The sequence below is a fragment of the Artibeus jamaicensis genome, unplaced genomic scaffold, assembly GCF_021234435.1.
Source record: "Artibeus jamaicensis isolate MK-2021 breed Jamaican fruit bat unplaced genomic scaffold, CSHL_Jam_final contig_47, whole genome shotgun sequence".
NCBI lineage: Eukaryota > Metazoa > Chordata > Mammalia > Chiroptera > Phyllostomidae > Artibeus > Artibeus jamaicensis.
Window position 1 is genome coordinate 2,197,857 of NW_026521848.1, and position 19,677 is coordinate 2,217,533.

At 51.5% G+C, this 19,677-nt stretch overlaps 1 protein-coding gene across 2 annotated transcripts in view; it reads right to left on the reverse strand.

Annotated features, from left to right (window-relative positions):
* ACTN4 (actinin alpha 4) overlaps positions 1–19,677 on the reverse strand; it is a 72,455-nt gene that overhangs the window by 19,346 nt on the left and 33,432 nt on the right. Inside the window, exons 2-8 of one of the 2 annotated variants that reach the window (XM_037141843.2) lie at positions 8,768–8,882; positions 8,410–8,529; positions 5,059–5,145; positions 4,364–4,451; positions 2,137–2,215; positions 874–955; positions 37–122 (exon numbers count right to left, since the gene is read on the reverse strand). In XM_037141843.2, coding sequence (XP_036997738.1) covers positions 37–122; positions 874–955; positions 2,137–2,215; positions 4,364–4,451; positions 5,059–5,145; positions 8,410–8,529; positions 8,768–8,882 — 657 coding nt within the window. The remainder of the gene's footprint in view (positions 1–36; positions 123–873; positions 956–2,136; positions 2,216–4,363; positions 4,452–5,058; positions 5,146–8,409; positions 8,530–8,767; positions 8,883–19,677) is intronic. The other variant, XM_037141844.2, reaches the window with a different exon arrangement.

Consider the following 19,677-nt stretch of genomic DNA (forward strand, 5'->3'; position numbering starts at 1 on the left):
GGCAGCGAGGTGGGCCTGCCTGGCCCTGCCCGGTACCTTCTGCGCTCCCGAAAAGGCATGGTAGAAGCTGGACACATAGGTCATTATGGCCTTCTCGTCGGGCCGGGCCGTGTTCACGATGTCTGCAAGTGAACAACAAGGGTTAAACTGCCCAAGTGGGGGTGGGGAAGGGGTGGTCACTCACCAGGATCCAAAGGCTCCCAAGGCCACAGTCATCCCAAGAGAAAAACCCTTAGAGCTGGTTCAGTGACCCTGGTGACTCTGGCAGGCTCAGCCACACCCTCAGCCCCTGCATCCCCATGGTCTCTAGAAAGGACACAGCTGTGGGAACTGGATTAAAATGAGGCCACTTCCTCTCTCTGAAGATGGCCTCAAGGGGCTGCTGGAAAGTCGTTCCCAAGGGCCACGAGAGGCCAGAGACATGGGTCCTAGGGTGAGGGTGGGGTGGTAACATAGCTGGGAAATGAAGCAACACCAGAGAAGGAAAAAAAACAAAACATTCCACACTGGTGGGCTCTGGACTTCAAACCTGCAGCAGGCACGGAAGGTACCGGCCTTGCTTATTTGCAGGGGCCAGCCCTCCCTAGCCACCAGCTTCCCACCTTCCCCAGGTGTGGGACTGGGTCAGGCAGGGCTCTGGCAGCTTCCAGAGTCCATCCTCCTCAAGTTCCCCGCCCCCACTCCTCACCCTGCTCCATCCCTGAGCATGTCTGGCCTGCGCAGGCTGCTCCTGCTCTGGTTCCCCTAGCAACACATTGTCCTGGGTTTACCCAGATTCATTCAGCCATTCTTGCTGGCTCTGCCAGTTTTCTGAAGTTACCGTAAGCATACCCACGAAACACGGTGCTGACTGAACAAAAGGGAAGTACTTACCCTCTGCATCCAACATTTTGGGGATATCTAGGTATTTCTCTGCCACCTCAAAGGCATTGTTTAGGTTGGTGACTGGGTCATCCTAGAGGGAGGGAAGTGAGGGAAGAAGGAAGACTCAATCAGGGACAGGATGCAGAAGCAAAAGGGACCCAGGGCTGGTCTGGATCTGGTGAAGGGGTAGGACTGGAAAGGTCCTTTTTTTGGAGTTGTCAGCCACCTGTGCTGCTGCAGGGAGGAGGATACCTGGATAAAGTCAATTCTGACCCAAAGGAATGCCTCCGGTAATCTTGGTGGACAAGCTAAGGAATCTTGTCTCCCCAAAAAATGAACTCTTTTCTCACAGTTTCCAACTACCCACAAACCCTAAGTTAAGCTCCCGGTCCTGAAGCCCTGAAAGTTGGTCCAGACCTGAGACAGCACTGGGGGTGTTGAGGGTTCGGGGGAGCAAACTGAGCCACCACATTCCAATCTCCCCGAACCATTCCTTCACGACATCTCCCACTGCTTATGGGATTAAAACCCACTTCACTCAGACCCTCCCTCACATCTCTGCCAATTTCCAGCTAGGGCCCAGTTCCACTGTGGCTTAGATAGGTTCAATGAGACTGTGCCCCCCCTACCTGGAATGCCCCCCTCTCTTGCTCTAGGCTGCCCCTTCCTGCACAGGCCCTTCCCGATCACGCCAGCCCAGGTGTCCCACCCATCGTCTGCAGCACTGTCTGGCCCTATCCCCTCCTCGTTACATTCAGCATGAGCACCTGAGCATGGCCTCATGGGTCTGGCTTGCTCTGTCCTGCCCTCCCCATGAGGTGGGGAGCTCCTAGAAGGCAGGGCCTGCAGCTTACTTGGTCACAAGCTTTGCACAGACAAATCAGAATAGGACCCTGCCTTGGAAGTGTCTGCCAGCAGCGATGGTTTGGGATTCTTTAACCCTCTTCCCCATGGAAAAAGAGTAAATGCTTCCAGAACCCAGAGTTAGTTAAGAAAGGAGGGCTGGAAGACATGGCTGGGCAGGCCCTAAAATAACCCCTGGCCGTTGCAATGTCCATGGAAGGCAAAGGGGACAGTCTACACGGGGAGCACGGGAGGTGAGAACTGAGCCAGGGATCTGGTGACAATTGGCGCAAGGCTCTCCCAGCCTGCCCATCTGAGCAGAATCCAGCTTTGGGCACCAGTGATAGATGGATGGGGGGGATGTGACCCAGAGTCAAGGGTCAGACTCAGGGTATCCGTGGGCTGTTGAGGGGAACACAAGACACAAACCTTTCTCAGCTTGTCATACTCGATCAGCTCAGGCCTGTGCCGGTGGATCAGGGCATTGAAGGCAAGACCGTCCTTCCAGCTGGGGATGGAAAAGCCACGGTTATGAGGGGGCCCAGGCACTGTGGTGAGAGTGCAGAAAGGCCCTGGGCACCTACTGAGGTACTTTAGTATTGTGCCAGGCACTGGAGGGAGACAGTATGGCAGGGTGGCCGTGACCACAACTGCTGGAGCTGAGAGGTCTGGGGTCGAATCCCAGCTCTTCCATTTAACTATCAATATGACTTTAGGCAAGACCTACAAATGCTCCTTCAGTTTCCATGTCTGTAAAATGGGATAACAGCACCAACTTCATAGGGCTGTTGTGAGGATTAAATCAGTCAATATGGAAACACTTAGACCAGGACTTGACACATGACAAGAGTACATGCAAGGCTCTACAGAACTGACCAAGCCCCTGCGGCCCACCGCAGGAGGCTGCTGCGTGACCTTCGCACCTTGGTATGACCTGACCCATATAAGCTGGCTTAACGCCAGGATGTGGCTTGGCACAAGGGTCTCTATCAAGGAAAAGTGAAAACTGGTCACAAGCTAGACTGGTCACATTTTTCTCCCTGAGATCCTCTAAAGGGTTGGTTCCTTCTGGAGTCAAGCTTAATGTCACCTCCTCAGGAAGGCCACACCTGAGCAAGGTACTCTCCCAATTACTTACTTTCTTTTTTATTTTTTTAAAAAATTGTATTTATCTTTAGAGAGGAAGGGAAGGAGAGAGGGAGAGAAACATCAATGTATGGTTGCCTCTTGTGCATCCCCTGCTGGGAACTGGCCTGCAACCCAGGCATGTGCCCTGACTGGGAATTGAACCGAGATCCTCTGGTTCGCAGGCCCACACTCAATCCACTGAGCTACACCAGCCAGATCTTACTTTCTTTTTTAAATCCTCACCTGAGGACCCACTTATTTTTTAGAGAGAGGGAAAGGGAGGGAAGGAGAGAAGAAGAAACACAGATGTAAGAGAGAAACATCAATCATATGTGCCTCGCAATCATGCCTCTCATATGTGCTCTAACTGGGGTTCGAACTTGCAACCTAGGGTATAATGCCCTGATGGGGAATCAAACCTTCAACCTTCCAGTTTGTAGGACGACGGTTCAAGCCACACTGCAGAGCTCTCCCTATTAGTTCCTATCACCTCATTCTGTTTTGTGGTCTTTGTACAGCACTTCTCACTACGTGAAACCATGTTGTTTTATTTGCACTGTTGTCAACGAATGGTCCCCTCTGCTGAAGTGTAACTTTCCAAGGGTGGGGACCCATTTTAGCGCTGCCACCACTCTTGGCATGTAGAAGGCACTGCATAGATATCTGCCAACTGAATAAATATGTGAACGAGAGAGGCAGAGAGGACCCGCCAGTTGGTGACAGGAACAGGAAGGAGACACACAGAGGAGCTCCAGGGAGGAAGCGTGTGCTGTCAGTGGCAGAACACAATGGAAAGGTCCCCAACCTCCACTGCTGGGGCCCCTAACAGCCTGGGGACACCAAAGAATCTCTGTGGACCCCACGTGGCCCCATCCTTCATTCCTCTGTGAGCCCCCTCCCTGCTCCATCCACCCTGGGAGGGCACCCGAAGCTCAGAGGGCCAAGCCAGGTCTAACCTCAGGACCAGCACCAGGCCGCAGTGCCCGCCACACCCTGGACCTCGAGGGGCACTGGGTCCTGGCAGTGGCGGATGCCTCTCGTCTCCCTCTCTCACCCGAGGGAGAGCACATTCACCGCAAGGCTGAGTTTTGTTCATTAGAGTGGTTAGAGGGGACAAAGCATGTTTTTACCAACACTCAATTCATTAGCAGAGCTAAGGACAGGTCCCTCTTGAGAGCTCAAAACAAACAAACAAATTAAAAACAAAGAGCTCTGCTGTTGCTTCTGAGAATCATGTTACTTGGGGAGGAAGGAAAGTCTGTACGGCCGGCCCTAGAACTGCTTTAAGGCTGTCAGCCCAGGATGGTGAGTCAACTGTGGCCACCGGCCACCGCTTCCACCTCCTCCTTGGGGAGAACACAGGGACCTTATAAGGAGCTCACAAGAGCCAGTGTCAGGGAAGGGACTCCCTGAGGGCTGGCAGTTCACAGACCAAGACAAAGCAATGGAAAAGAGCACAGGTAGGAAGACAGTGCCTCAGGTCCCAGGAAGAGGCAAGGGAATGAGTCGGGCTTCAGCCAGTGCTCACCTGATATGGAAATTCTGCACGTTGACATTCTTGTATGGGGCTGTCTTTCTCTGACACCAGAGAAGGAGCCCTTCCTTGGCAGAGGTCTCTGCAAAACACATGAGGACACAGCACTGGCTCAGATACAACCACACTACCAGTTCAGGCAGAACTTGGGGGACAGGCCACCACACAGAACAGCGGTAACAGCTCCTCCCGTTCCAGGCCTCTGCTGATCCTAACTGCTAATCCGCACTCACGGCCCCAAGAAATAACTCTAGGATCATTGCAGGAAGTGGCAGTGACAGAATAATGTCAAAATCTGAACCTGTGCCATATTTCAGACCACAAGGCCTGTTCCTTTAACAGTCAGGACACACTATCTAAAAAGCATTTGATGCTGGCCTTGGCCTCTGGTAAATAAAGTGAAGGGGCCTGAGCATCTGCCCCGCCCACTCAGGTTCTCCCAGATGTGGCCACAGCCTTCAGGAAGTGGAACGGGAAGGGCTTAAGCTCAACTCTGGGTGGCTTGGGGGGGGAACCCCCTTCCCCTGCAGCCTGGGCCAGGCCCTATGGATGACACCGGGAAACAAGGATAAACCTCGAGGACTGAAGACAAAACGCTCCAAATCCTGACCTACATCTTCCCCAGCTCAGGTGGAGCCTGGGTGGGAGAAAAAGTGGCACTTCGCTGTCAGGGGACTCTTGGCCCTTACCTTCCACTGAGATGTCCTGGATGGCGAACCTGAGGATGATGGTCCAGATCATCCCCAGTGTCATCTTTGCGTTGCCATCCACAATCTCTGCGTGCAGGGGAGGGGGGCAAAGGGTGAGAGGGTTATTAAACCAGAGTGGGACACCCCCAATGCCAGCAGCCTTCCCAACCCAGCCAAAGTCAGCTCTGATCATCAACAGAGCCACCCAGACCTGCCCTCCGCCACCCTCACTAGGAGATGTCCCCTGAACGCTCTGGGAAGCACTGTCTCAAAAGCCTCTGTACACGTGTCCTTGGCCTTACAAGCATCTTCCCACCCGGCAAGCTCGTTCTCGACCCAGCTCTAAAGATTGCTCCTCCTTAGGGCTTGGTCACAGCCCTCTGCAGAACCCCCCCCCCCCCCGCCACCACACCTCTATGGGAATGCTGTCCCACTCGTGGGTGGGTGCGTGCGGCCCACTTCCCCCCAACCCTACTGCTGCCACCTTCATCCAAGCCACTGCGGTTTCCTGCAGAACTCAGAGCACTGCCTCCCACGCCAGCCCCTGCAATTCAGCTCCACATAGCTGCTACGGTGGTCCTTTATTTTAATTTATTTTTTAAACTCCTAACTCAAGGAATGTTTGATTTGAGAGAGGGGGGAGAGAGAGAAACACATCGATGTGAGAGAGAAATCACCCGCAACTACGTACATGTCCTGACTGGGAATTGAACCCACAACTTTTTAGCGTATGGGATGATGTTCCAACTAACTGAGCCACCTGGCCAGGACTAGGACGGTCCTTTTAAAAGGTGCATCAGATTTGTGCCATTACCTACTCCGAGCCCCACTACGCTGAAAAACACCTGGAGTCCAGCTTCTAAGGCCTGTCCTGGGCGACCTGGTCCCTCCCCTCCCCAGCACTTCTTAGCTGTGTCCTTTTGGCAAGCCAGGCTCTTTCTTGCTGTAAGGAGCTCATACCTTCTGTCTATCAACAAAATGCATCTCTCAAGCCCTTCCTTAGATGGTCCTTCCCATCCTGTCAGCCTCCGCCTCTATGTCCCCTCCCCAAAATGGCTCCCCTGACCCCCCCGCACCCCTCCCAGGGCCTCCCTCCCCAGCTCTCTGCTCTTCTCCCCACACACAGAGGGCCAATTGGAACCATGTGTTTCTTGGCTGGTTTACTTGTTCACTATCTGCCTTCATGACCACTGCATCCCCAGCACCTTGAGAAAAGGTACAATGGTGCTGAAGGCAGGGGAGAGGAGAGACACAGGCCTGAAAAACAACAACTCTCAAACTTCTGAGAGTGAGAGGCTTGGGACCATAACATTCTTTGGCTTCAGAAAAGAGAAAAGTTGTCTCTGCAACACTCAGGTCACCATACGTCTACTGCTGGGTGACAGACTTACAAGTGGCCTCATCCAGAAGGAGCCTGTCAGCCAGAGGGCCTTTGGCAGTCCTTCAAATGTCCTCTGCCCCCACACACCTCAGCACACAAGATGCAAGGGGAAAGGGTGGGGAAAGAGAAGGTCACTTTAAGAGACCTTGCACATGATCCTCAAGAACAGAAAACTCTAGGGCGGGCTTGATTTGAAAAGGAGGTACAGTGGTCACCTCCCAGAGGAGGGGGCCCAGCCTTCCCCAAGGATACACTTAAGCTCTGCAAGTGAAGCTGTGGGCTGATGGCTAAAGGGCCTGATAGCTTTTGGCTTTAGTTTCAGGGTAAGAAAACAGCCTGCTGCCTGGAGGCAGAGGAAGAACACAGTGTCTGCAGGCCCTTTCCCAGGGCCCAAAACCCCAGACCGGAAACCAGGCAGAGCCTTCCCAGTGTGGGGCAAAAGCACTGATTTATTTAGAAAATGCATGCTGTGTTCCTCCCAAGTGCCAGACACCCAGAGAATCTGGAGAAGAGGCCACAACTCCATTCTCCCAGCTGGTTACACGGGGAGGCCGGTCACAGGGGAATCAGAGTGTTCCTACGGGGGAAAGAAGATGGCCTCTCTCATTACACAGCCCCCAGCTGCTTCTCAAACCTGCAGCTATGCCTCCAACTTGTCCCCTCTCATAACACCTCCCCCAAAGGAAGCGATGTTCCTACAACTACCTAGATCCTGTGGAGGGATAGAGAAATGGGGACAGGGTGGGACTAGGGTTCTCAGGTATTCCAGAGCCCTCAGAATGTCTCCAGAAGGCAGCCTTCCAGCTTTATCCCAAGACCCAGTGGTTACAGGATTGGGAGGGAACCAATTTGGGTATGAACAGAAAACATTTTTAGCCTGAGTTTTTCTCCAAATGAAAACCGATGACTGCCATGGGTCTCTCCTCTAACTCCTTCTGTATTTACAGACTTGCACTGCAGCAAAATAAATGCAGCTGTGAGAAGCAGAAGGCTGGAGTACCGCCAGGGGGAAAGATCCACGCAAGGACGGAAAATCTCGGGGCTTGATTGAGTTTGGGGGCTTTGATTTTTTTTTTAAACAAACACCAACTACCTTGACTGTGGCATTTGAGGCTTGGCACCCCTCTTGGGAAAGGTCCTGGGGTGGTGGGGGGCGAGGAGTCCTGGAAGTCTGTGCAGGCATTCTGGCCTAGAGCCTTGGCCAAACTCTCAGAGCCCTGTCATTAACGGCAATTAGTTTTCTTTGTTTTTCTAAAAGCTGGGACATCATGGATGTCTAGTGTAGGAAACACTGCTCTGACTAATGAGCAGAACTGTGAGCCCAGGCCGATGAGGAGGTGCTGGGCTCCATCAGTCCTCACCTAGTCTCCAAAAGCGCCTGTGACCAAAGACAAGGACCTGCTGCTGGGGTGACCACATGTTGTTGCTCTAGTAGGAGGGCTTGGAGTAGAGGCTTACAGTCCTGAGTAACCCCACTGGGCAGAGAAGGATTCTGGGTATCCAGCCAGAGGCCAAACTCTCCCAGGCCATGTAGCTAGCAAAGTCCGGTCGCTGGCCTTTGGACTTGCACTCCCTGCCCCAGAGCCCTGACACTGGGCCTCACACGCCCTTCTCCCCTCTGCATCCCCTCCTGGCACAGAGAGACACCATGTCACATGTCTGTTAGTGTCTCTCGGGCCCAGCACAAGCACGGCAAATGCAGGTGCCCAGGGTCCAAGTAAAGCCATTCCCTACAGAAGAAACCTGCCCAACACGATCAGGGGTGCTGGATTCCCCAGGCTTGAACTGAATTATTCTGTGGATGGAGGGGAGGGGGACCTTGTGGCCCCAATGTCACAGTGAGGTGAGCACTGTGGTCATTGCTTTAAGCATTGCAAGTGCTCTGCCACCAACACAACTTCTGTTCAGAAGGCAGAGGTTGGGCCTCAGAGCTTGCAGGTTACAAATCGAGCTGCCCCATCCAAGCTCACCTTCTGCCCCAATGGAGACCAGCTTGACTCCTTTGCTGGCGATGAAGTCCAGTGCTTTGTTCACATTGTTGATTTTGTGCACTCTCATCTTGCCCCGCTCCGGCTTAGGTAACCGCTCCCCTAAGAAAAGAGGGAGGAAAGCTGTAGGGTGGTCCTCACAACTCTCCAGAGCAGGCCCCCACAGCACCTTGGGACCACCCCAATAAGTGCGTGAGCAGACACACTGCTACTGCAGCTGTAGAGGCCCCACTCTTCCTAGCAGCAACGGGGCAGAAGGGGAGAGCCATGTCCTGGGAGCCTGCTGTGACAGGGCACCTGTTCCAGGTGTAGGTGGCACATTGTAGGAGAGAAGCCTCACCTGAGATGACCTCCAGGAGGAGCATAAGCTTGAGCCCATCTCGGAAGTCCTCATCGATGTTCTCGATCTGTGTGCCGGCCTTCCGCAGGTGGGAGTTGCACCAGGCTGTGAAGGTCTGAGGGAGCGGAGCAGAGTGGTCAGGAGAGTCAGTGTGGATGTTGCAGCTTCTAGCAAAAGGGCTGGGCCATAGCCCTGACCCCAGGACAACACGGCCCCCATGGGAGCCCAGCTCTGGACTCCACCCTTTCTACACACTGTTTCTAATCTTTACAATGAGCCAGGCAGGTTGATCTGAGGAGACTGAGGCTCAGGGTAGTTAACAGACCCACTGCACAGCCACCTAGGTGAAGAGTGGCAGAGCACAGATAGGAACCACGGTCTGACGCCCTGGAGCAAGTGCCCTCTCCGCAGCACTCTGATGGAGCCTGGACATAGAGCAATGAGAGGCGCCACTGCCCACAGTCTGCTCACTCAGTCATGCAAATCTACGTGACTGAGCGCCAGGCCCGAGTGTGAAAACAAGAGGCAGGGGACCTGCTTCTGCAGAGCTTACATTCTTTCGGACAGACACAGCCAGCCCTCAGTTACCCAGAGGGCTGACCAGACCACAGGCCCAGACAGCACGGCCCCCACCCAGCCGTCCCTCAGGCAGGTCAGGCAGCAATTTCCCCATCTGTCACAGACATGTCCTGGAACAGGAGAGCAGTTGCACAAGAAAAGCCTCCTATAAATTTAAGGTTTCTTCAAGTAGTCTACCTGGAAGCTTTGGGTGACCCAACAGCAAGCACCTCCCCTAAAGGCCAGGAGCACAGACCCTCTGGTCCTGTGCACATCCCCAGTTTGTTTCCATATCAGCCACATGCCCTCTGTTCCCCGAGGAACATGCCTAACCTTGCCACCCCAAATCTTACGGGCAGTGTAGCTCAAGGGGGCTGCAAGGCAAGTGGGAAGCAGCTATCCACTCCTGCAGAGCAGGCAACTGTTTCTGAGGACCACTGACCATGAGGATGCTGGAAGGTGCAAGGGTGTTTTCAGGTAGAGAGGTCCATAGACAGGAAGCCCAAATTCCAACCCTGAACACAGAACACCCAAGTACAGGGCACTTGGCCTTCTAGTGGTGGCCAGCCACTCAGCCCCCTGCTGGCTGGGACATGTTAACAGATACCAGCGCCAGAGAAGCACATCACATCAGTTAAGGTGGACATGCCCAGAATCCTTCTGGGGAAACTGGCCCACTCAGCCTCCCACAGCGGGGTCTGGAAAAAGCCCCTTGTCTGTTTCTCACGGGAGCCCCTGCCCCTCTCATTCTGCAGGGGTTACTGTACACATGGGCAGACAGCCAAGAATATGCAAGAGCACGCTCCGTGCCCAGGCACAGGCAGGAGCCGTTTAGGGTAAGGAGCTTCCAAGGAGCCTCTGGCCAAGCACCACAAGTTCTGACAAGTGCCACCAGTCCTGCTTGTTCAGAGACTCAATGCAGGGCCCTTCCCAGACAGAGAAGCTGCCTTATTAACATGCTGCACTACAGTGGGGACCACAAGAGGTTTCCTTCTAAAACCAAGCAGAGGGAGGCAGGGGCACATTGGACACGATGAGATGCACTGTCAGCAGCCTGGGCCCCCTGCCCCATCTGCCTCTTGACAGCATGAAGAGTTCCTCAGCCTAAAAGACAGAGACCTCCTTCTGCGTGAGGCAGTTCCCATGGCCTTGCTTCTGCCTTGCCTCAGTCAGGCCCTACCCCTCCGGGGGTCCTGCACCAGCTTGCTTGCCCTGACCTGATCTGACCTAGAAGTCTCCTCTGTGCAGATCGCATCACAGCACTGACCTCTCTGGTCTCTTAACAATTATGCAGTCTCCTCCCTTCCACAAACGTGAGCTACCTTGTGCTCTGGCCACCAAGCAGGATCTCATTAAGGAACATACAATACGAATTTGCCTTTCCTACCTCATTTCCCACACTCACGCTATACACCTCTGTATTCAGACAAACCAGGGCTAGAATGCTGGTTACACCACTCAAGTGGGCCCAACCTTCCTTACACCCACTTCCTCATTTGTAATGTGATGATGAAGTTGGTACTGGGGTCATGACCAGTGTGAGGACACAAGATAACAATGCCTGCAGAACACATGACAGGTGCTCAAATCAACAGCAGTTCTCAAGATATTCCTGTGTCTCCTGAATCTCCTCTCCTGAAATCCTGCCTGCCTCCTCCCCGGAGTGCTTTCTCTGTGCCCTAGCCAGCCCTTGCTGGCACTCAGCGTCACCTTCAGCATCTCTCTGACAGCCTCCTCCAGCCGTTCTGGATCTTACTGGAAGTTCCATGCACACAGGTAGGAATTACCTCTCACACCTCACATGTCTTTATAATGCCCAAAGCACCGCTGGTCTCAGCGGTGGGCAGCGAGTAGGTGTAGAACTCAGCTGCCCTGGAAAGCAGGAAGTGGCAGGGGATGCTGAGCCTCTGCTTTTGCTTGTGCCTGAAAGACACTGTTGGGCGACGAAGTGGCCAATCACATCCCACAGTTGAGGATGCAAGAGGGCAGTTCCCAGAGGGCAAGCCCCCAAGGTGGTCCGCTGCTGCTGGGTCTGAGATCTCGCAAGCTGGTCTGCAAGCAGGACTGGACATGTGTCTAAACAACACCACTGCCACCGCAGCCTCCCTGCACTATACCCGCATGCTCTGAAGAGGCACCGGTCTGGGTTTGAATGCAAGCTCTTCAGCTTACTTGGTCTGTGTGTGCAATCAAATGACTTGACCTCTTACACCTGAGTTCCCTTCTCTATAGGCTAAGCTTATCAGAATCTACCTCCTGTAGTTTCTGTAAGGGTTGAATGGGGGAGGGGATGCTTTAAAGACTCTGACAAGGTGCTAGCATAAAACACCAGATGAACTGTGTGCGCTCGCACATGCACACCCCCGAACATTGTTGCTTCCCTCTGTACAAAGGTCCTCATCCCACCCCCATGGTTTGGAATGAAAACGAGACTGCAGGAGACCTTCTCAAGACGGTCTGTATTCCAACCTGTGGAGGCTCTGAACAAACCTCACCTTGTTAGGATCAGACCATTTGTCCTCACAAGGTCACCCTCCACCATCCACACACACCACATCTCTGCACCTTTGCTCATCTTTACTGAGCAGTAAACAAGAGCCCTGGCTTGCAGCTCACACAGACTTGGGTACAAATCTTGCCTCTGCTATTGATGCAACCTGCCAATGGACAACCTTGGGCAAGCAATAAGACCCTTTGTTGATGAAATAGACAATAACCTCTTCACTTAAATGAAGATTAGACAAAATAACGCAAGTAAGCAAATTTTACAACTGTGCCCGGCAGTGTTATATATGTCAAGAATGATCTATTTTTAAATTCAGTGGTAACTCTTCCACGTACTGTGTCTCCCTGGCTAGAAGCAGGCTGAGTTCCAAGCAGAACACACTGGGCAGGTAACTTGGGAAAAATATCCACTCACCTGGCCAAGGTGCTGAGGAGGAAGAACTGCCTCCTGAACCTGACAGACACAAAATGGGAATTCTGTGATAGACCCCCCCCTCACTCCATGCCTTGTGTGGCCCTGTTTTGTCCTCCTGAAAGATGAGGGGCATCTAGAGGCTCATGGAGCCCTGAGCTCTGGGCAAGGAGATCAAGACCTATGAGACCATCCTCAGGGAACCACAGATGGCTACTTCTCCATGCAGTGTGACTCATGAGTAGGAGCTGAAATTTGAATGGGACATTAAAAATGCATAGCTCTTCCTAGTTGGTTATAAAAATAACATTTTGCTTATACACTCCTCTCCCTACCTGGTTTAGACTAAAATGTTCAAGGCAGACAGTGTGGAGGGGTGGCTTCTATAGATGGGGGCCTGTGTGCCCACTGCACCCCCCTCCGCTATGCAAAATTCTCAGTCTGACTGCCAGACAGGTCCCACCTGCTCCCCGTGCTCCTAGGCCACCACAGGGTTGGTGCACATCCATTCCCTTAACGACCATTTGCTGAGTGTCAGCCCAGGGCCAGGCCCTGTGCCAAGTACACAGTAAGCCAAAGCGGACACAGACTGCTCCATGAAGCTCCCAGTCTGATGAGAGAGAGTGGCCACAGTGACAAAAGTAGCAAATGCTTCCACGGAGCTCTGTGCCAAGCACTGTTCTAGGCATTTTGCCACATACTAACTTCTCTCATCCTTAGGACTCTATTCTGCGATCAGTGCTACTATTGTCCCATTTTACAAATGAGAAAACCGAGGGTCTGAGAGGCGATATGACTTGTCCACAGGTAGTCACACACCTGGAAAGTTCCAGAGCTGGATGTAAAGCCAGGTACTGAGGTCCAGAGGCCATGCTCTGAAGTGTTATGCTGTACCTACCCTCCTTCCTCCCACCCCTCAGAAAGAGACAGAGCTAACGAGAGGGTTCCATGCGCTGGGGGACAACTAGAGACAGGGCAGACACAGGAAGGTCCCTTACAAAGCTGATTCTCCAACTCCGATTGGACTGAGAATGAGATAATATAAAAAGAAAGACTTTCCACACAATGGGAACAACATGCACAAACAGCAGGTTGGAGAGATTAAGGAGCGAGGGAAATGAGATGTGACAGGAGACAGGCACAGCCACCTCACAGGGCCTTTAAAAGGTCACGCTGCTGCTCCTTACAAGGGGACTAAGCTGAAGAGTCCAAAGGTCAATGTGGGATGACCAGGAAAGAGGGTAGAGTGCTCAGAGAGAAACGTGGCAGGAGGAAGGCAGAGGAGCCATGTTGGAAATGTCAGCCCAAGGTGTCAATTTCATTTGGGAGGGTCCAAGGGTAATGGCATCTGTTGGGAGGGAAAGGCAAAAGCACTGAGCTCACCTGTTTTTTTTTTGGTCAAGGGTCACTTTCCAGGAGCTGTTCTGACAGAACAGTGGCCATGTCCCCAGTGCCTCACTTAAGAGGCACTCAATGCATTCACCTGGCTGACAAACCCTGACTTGCAACCCTATTAGGTAATTGCCACGGGAAGAAGCAAAACAGACTCAGAATTTACATTCTGATGTGGGAGAGGGCATGCTGAAGGCAGCTATGCAATAACTGCTAATTGCTGGTTCTTCCCATTTACACACAGTGACCCTTTAAAACCTCCAACCCCACAATCACGTCAGACAGTATTTCCATTTTAAGATAAGGAAACTGGACTTCCGCCAAGATGGAGGTATAGGTGGATGTGCCGTGCCTTCTCACACAACCAAGTTTAGGGACAACTAAATATTAGCATCAGAAAACACAACCAGAACACGGAAAATTGAACTTTTCGGAAGTCCGTTAACAACAAATTCTTCAGCCCGACCGGTAAGGGGTGAAACCGGCGTCTGGTGAGGGGTTGCACAGGAGGACTCGGTCGGACGGACCCAGGCGCGGAATCCAGACGCGCGAATCCAGACGCACGGGTTCCAAACACAGGATTGGACCTAGTGAGCGACCCAGCAACCCACCAGGTGAGCGACTGCAGAGGAGACAGTGGGGAGGCAGTGCTGCGTGTTGACTGCGGTCGCCTATTTGCGCGCGAGCGGACAGGCGAGGGAGTGGGCGGTTGGACCGGCCACGGCGGTAGAGGGTGCCGCCATTTCCCCGCTCAGACCCCACCTCCACATACAGCGTCACAACCCAGCGACCTGGGAGTCCAAGGCGCCGCTTCTCACACTTAAAGGGCCAGAACAGACCAAACATGTCGCAAGAAGACCTCAAAGCCCCAGAGATAAATCTAAGCGACGAAGAAATAGCAAAACTCTCAGACGCACAGTTTAAAACACTGGTCATCAGGATCCTCACAGATCTGGTTGATTATAGCCACAAATTAGACAAACATATGAAGGCTAAACTAATTGAAATGAATGGAATTGCACAGGAAACCAATAGTGATGGAAAGGAAACTGGGACTCAAATCAATGGAGTGGACCAGAAGAAAGCAAATAATGGCCAAACAGAAAAGAGTCAAGGATTCAAAGAAATGAGTGTTAGGAACCTCCAGGACATCTTTAAATGCTCCAACATCCGAATTATAGGGGTACCAGCAGGGGGAAAGGCACAGCCACCAGTGGAAAACTTATTTGAACAAATAATAAAGGAGAATTTCCCCAATCTGGCAAAGGGAAATAGACTTCCAGGAAATCCAGGAAGCTCAGAGAGTACCAAAAAAGTTGGACCCAAGAAGGAACACACCAAGGCACATCATAATTACATTAGCCAAAATTAAAATGAAGGAGAGAATCCTAGAAGCAGCAAGAGCTAAGGGGACAGTCACCTACAAAGGAGTCCCCATCAGACTGTCAGCGGATTTCTCAAAAGAGACCTTACAGGCAAGAAGGGGCTGGAAAGAAGTATTCCAAGTCATGAAATCCAAAGACCTACAACCAAGATTGATCTATCCAGCCAAGCTTTCATTTAGAATGGAAGGACAGATAAAGTGCTTCTCAGATAAGATCAAATTCAAGGAGTTCATCATCACCAATCCCTTATTATATGAAATGTTAAAGGGACTTACCTAAGAAAGAGAAGATAAAAAAGATGAACAGTGAAAGGACAACAAACTCACAGTTATTAACAACCACACCTAAACCAAAGCAAACTAAAAGGACAGCTAGATCAGGAGTGGAAACATAGAAATGAAGATCTCAAGGAGGGTTAGCAACAGGGGAATGGGAGGAGGAGAAGGTACAGAAAATAAGTAGCATAGACAGTAGATAGAAAATAGATGGGGGGGCAAGAATAGTATAGGAAATATAGAATCTAAAGAACTTGGAAAAAAAAGATAAGGAAACTGAGGCAGAGAGAAGTGACTTGTCTAGGGCCACACAGCTAATTAGCACAAATGTGGAGCAGTCACTCATTCCACAATGTTTTCAGTGGAATGCCAGGCACCAGTTATGCAAAGCAGAGACAGCAGAATCGAGTCAGCAAGGGCTCCAGCCCCACCTCAGTCCCTGATCTGGAAGCCAGCTCACAGAGCCAGCCAGGCAGCCAGGGAGGCAGGCAGGGCTGTGCCTCCAAAAGCTGGCCTGCTTCTTTAAAGGTGGCCTGGGCCCAGTTGTGTGAGGCAGACTCAATGCCAGTGGTAGCCCTGCTGCTCCCAGTTTGTTCCTCTCGCCCTGTGAAGGGAGCTTGGTACCCAGCCCTTGACCTATCTAGGGAGGAAGGAAGGATGTGGACTTGTCTTTGAGAACACACGTGAACAAAACCACAAAGAGCCTCCTGAACTTGCCTCTGCACACTGGAAGCCTGTTAGATTCTGCCCCGGTTGCTAAAACAGCACAGGGTATGAGTGGGGCAGAAGAAAGGGTACAAGAAAGAAGAGCTTGTTGCTTCGTTTGGGATCCACTGTCACCACTCCCTGTGCTGAGGCCCCATGCTGCACCTAGGAAAGAGAGCTTCAGAGGGGCCCCAGAGCTGTTTCTGCTTTGTCACTCTGTCTGTAGGGGGAGGGAGAGGAGGGCTGGCATGGTTGGTCATAAAGTCTTTCCTGTGTCACAGGGACCCCTCCCAGAGGCCAGGATGTTGGGTGGCTGGGTAAATGAATGATGGATATTGTTTGGGAGGTGACATAAGCAGCCAGGAATGTGGCAACAGTAGGCTTTAATGAGCCATTCATCGATGACTCCCTCTCCAAACCCAAAGAGGTAAACTCTCTATGCTGTAGCAGTCACTGAATAAGAAATAAATGTAAGAGAAGTTAAGAAATAAACTTTCAGTAAACATTTGAAAGACACTGGCAACCCAGTGGTGTTCCAGTGGGCAGAGGGGTGGGAAGTGCAAGAAGGATCCTGGTGGAATGCAGACGACCCAGCTGAAAAGCTTTTCCTCCCAACAACTTCCTGCTACACAACACGTTCCTAGTACTGAAGGCGGTGGCTTGGAGGGATATGTCTGGTGGAAGCTGGGATTCCACTAAGCCCAGAATAAAGGAAGCCTTTCAAAGTCAATTTGGGCCTAGAAACATGCCCCACCTACCCCAAGTCCCCAAGCTTAGGTGAGCTCACTGGCTTCAAATACTAGCAAAGGAGAGCTCTGGGCAGTGTCAGAGCCCACACTACTCCTGACTGCCTGGCAGAGACTCACATGTGGGTTCCACTGACTATGCACTGCATACCCTGCCTTCCACTATGTGAGCCGTGAACCTTTTTAGCAGCAGTTCACAGGTCAATTGCTGCCCCAGGCCGACTGGACCTGGATACAGCACACTCCCTCGTGGCACACCAAAGCAAGACAGGGCCCTTGTAGTGCTAGTTTCTAAACCTCCTCTTTGCAATACCATGCTGGGTCGGCCGCTCTGCTGGGGAATTGGCTGTTTTGAGGGGGAGGGTGCCATCCCACTCCTGAACTCCCCCACCTTGCCTGCTGTGGCCTCTGATGTTGCCTATAGTTCCTGCTTGCATGGTCCTCAAGAAGGGTGTCCAAGGCTTGGACATAGGAGAGGGAGAACTATTTACTCCTGGTATTTATTCCTTCTTATTGCCCATCTGCCAGGCTACTACCAGGCCACTACCAGGCCACTACCAGGCCTCAGGCAAGGCCTGGCCCCGGTGGAGCAGTTTTTCAGTTCCTGAAAGCAGAGACTGCACCCCTGGCCCTGAGATTCATCCCCAGCTGTAAAAGCGCTTTCAGGACCCAACGGCAAAGCCTTCTGGAATCTGAGTCATCAGAGGCCTAGGCAAAAAGGTGACTGCTCTGGTTGTATGTGCATGGATCTGTCCAGAGTGTCTGTGAAGCCTCTGGAATGGTCTTCAGATGATACACGGGAGCCCTTGTTTTGAAGATCTATTGCCTTTACCAGATCTGAAGGGGAAGAAAACGAGGCACCACGCTGAGAGATAGAAAATGAACTAGTCATGATGACACGGCCACAATGTAGGTGGGTGCTGCAACCAAACTTAGCAGACTCAGCCAGCCCCTCCAGCCTGGGAACTGCACGTGGGGACACAATGGGCTGCCTTTCCAGGACTCAACTCCGCATCTAGCCAGGGGCAGAGCAGGCGTGCTGTGTGTGCCTGTCCCATGACGACTTAGGCTAATTTGAAAGCAATTACAGGGAATATGGAATGCTGCTTTCGTGTTGGCCTCACTTTCCCTTATTCGGAGTTTTCTCAGCCTACATGAAAAATCTGACTTCCCAGTTGGAGAAGAGGTATAAATACCAAGTGGAGTAGTGAGCATTCCAAAAGTCCTGCGTGTCCATCCAAAAAGCAACCCTCTCCTCTCCTGTCCCCGCCCAATAACCAATGTTCCTGCCTCAGCCAGGCACCAGAAAGTGTGCAGGCTGTGGCCGTGATGGACTGATTTTGGAGTGTAGTCCCTTCCTCATGAGGGACCCTGGTCTAAGACTTTCTCCCAGCTCTCTGCAGGGCTGGTTCTTTCTCATCATTCAAGAACTTCCCTCAGATGACATCACCCCAGGTAGTTTTCCCTGACCTTACTATCTTCACCACGTGATCACTTTACTCTGTATTTATTGCTACCACACATGATGTGCTTTGTCCACAGCCAACCTCCTTCCTAAGTCTAATGTAAGCTCCATGAGAGCGGGGTCCTTTTCATTGCAGGACCCCAGTGAGTTGCACACAGGAGGTGCTTGATATATTCTAACATAAATAGAATGGTGTTGGGGCTTCTCATGTCCAATCGTTTATGACCTCATGATTTCTACTTCCATTCTGTACTGGTGAGGGTCCCTACTTATGGATAAAACTGCTTGCTTTCAGTTTACAAAAATAATCCTGGAGCTATAGCTATTCCAAAAACAAGCCAGGGAAGACACTGCTCTTGACTTGCCACTTCAATGGAAAAGGGGTCCTCAGAGCCCCATTCACTTAGGTACTGGGGCCACTGGACTTTGTAGATATCCTGTTCAAGGGCTGGGCCTAGACAGTGGGTAGCAGTGAGTGGGCTGGAAGGAGGCAGGCTGAGGAGAGAATAATGTGACGTAGTGCTCCACAGCAAGGGCTGCTGGATCTTAACAAATGGTGACTTCAAATCTTACTTCACCACTTACTGTGTGTGGCCTCAGAAAACAAGAATCACCTCACTAAGCTGTTTCCTCCTTTGGAACACCATGTAAGCAATTGATCGGAAAATAACAGAGGAAGCGCTGTACAGGCAGCCTAGCAGAGAGTGAGTAAATAGTGAATACTGTGTCCATTACTATATTATTCCTGGTCAGGAAGGTACCATCCTCAATATTAGCACTGCAGCTGGCAAAGCCAGATCCTCCTGGGATTCGAAGAGTTGCTGGTGCACCCTGGTGGCTGACACACAGTGATCTTCCCTCAAACCTCCCATCCTCCATGCTGACCACCCGACCACCAAATAAGTAAAGGAATATTATCACCAGACCCAGTTCTTCTCGCTCCAGAGATCCTTTCACAATCAAGAAAAATCAGTATTTTTATGGAGTTATAATTCACATGCCATATAACCCCTTTACAGTATAAAAATCACTGAGTTTCAGTATAATTGTGAGGTTGTACAAGTATCTCACTATCTAGTTCCAGATCATTTTCATTACCCCAAAATGATGTTAGCAGTCAATCCCCATTTCCCCTCCTCTCAACCATGGGCAACCAATAATCTACTTTGTCTCTACAGATTTGCCTGTTCTGGACATTTCATAAAAATGAAGTCATATACTCTATGGCCTTTGTGACTGGCTTCTTTCATTCAGCGTATGTAACCAAGGTTCATCCACATTGTACAATGCGCCAGTACCCCATTCCTTTTTGTATGAATAATATTCCATTATATGGATGTACCACATTTTATCCATTCATAAGTTAAACATGTGAATGAATCTACCTTTGATATTATATTGAATAATGCTGCTTATAAACATTCACCTACAAGTTTTTGTGTGGCTATGGGTTTCCAGTTCTCTTAA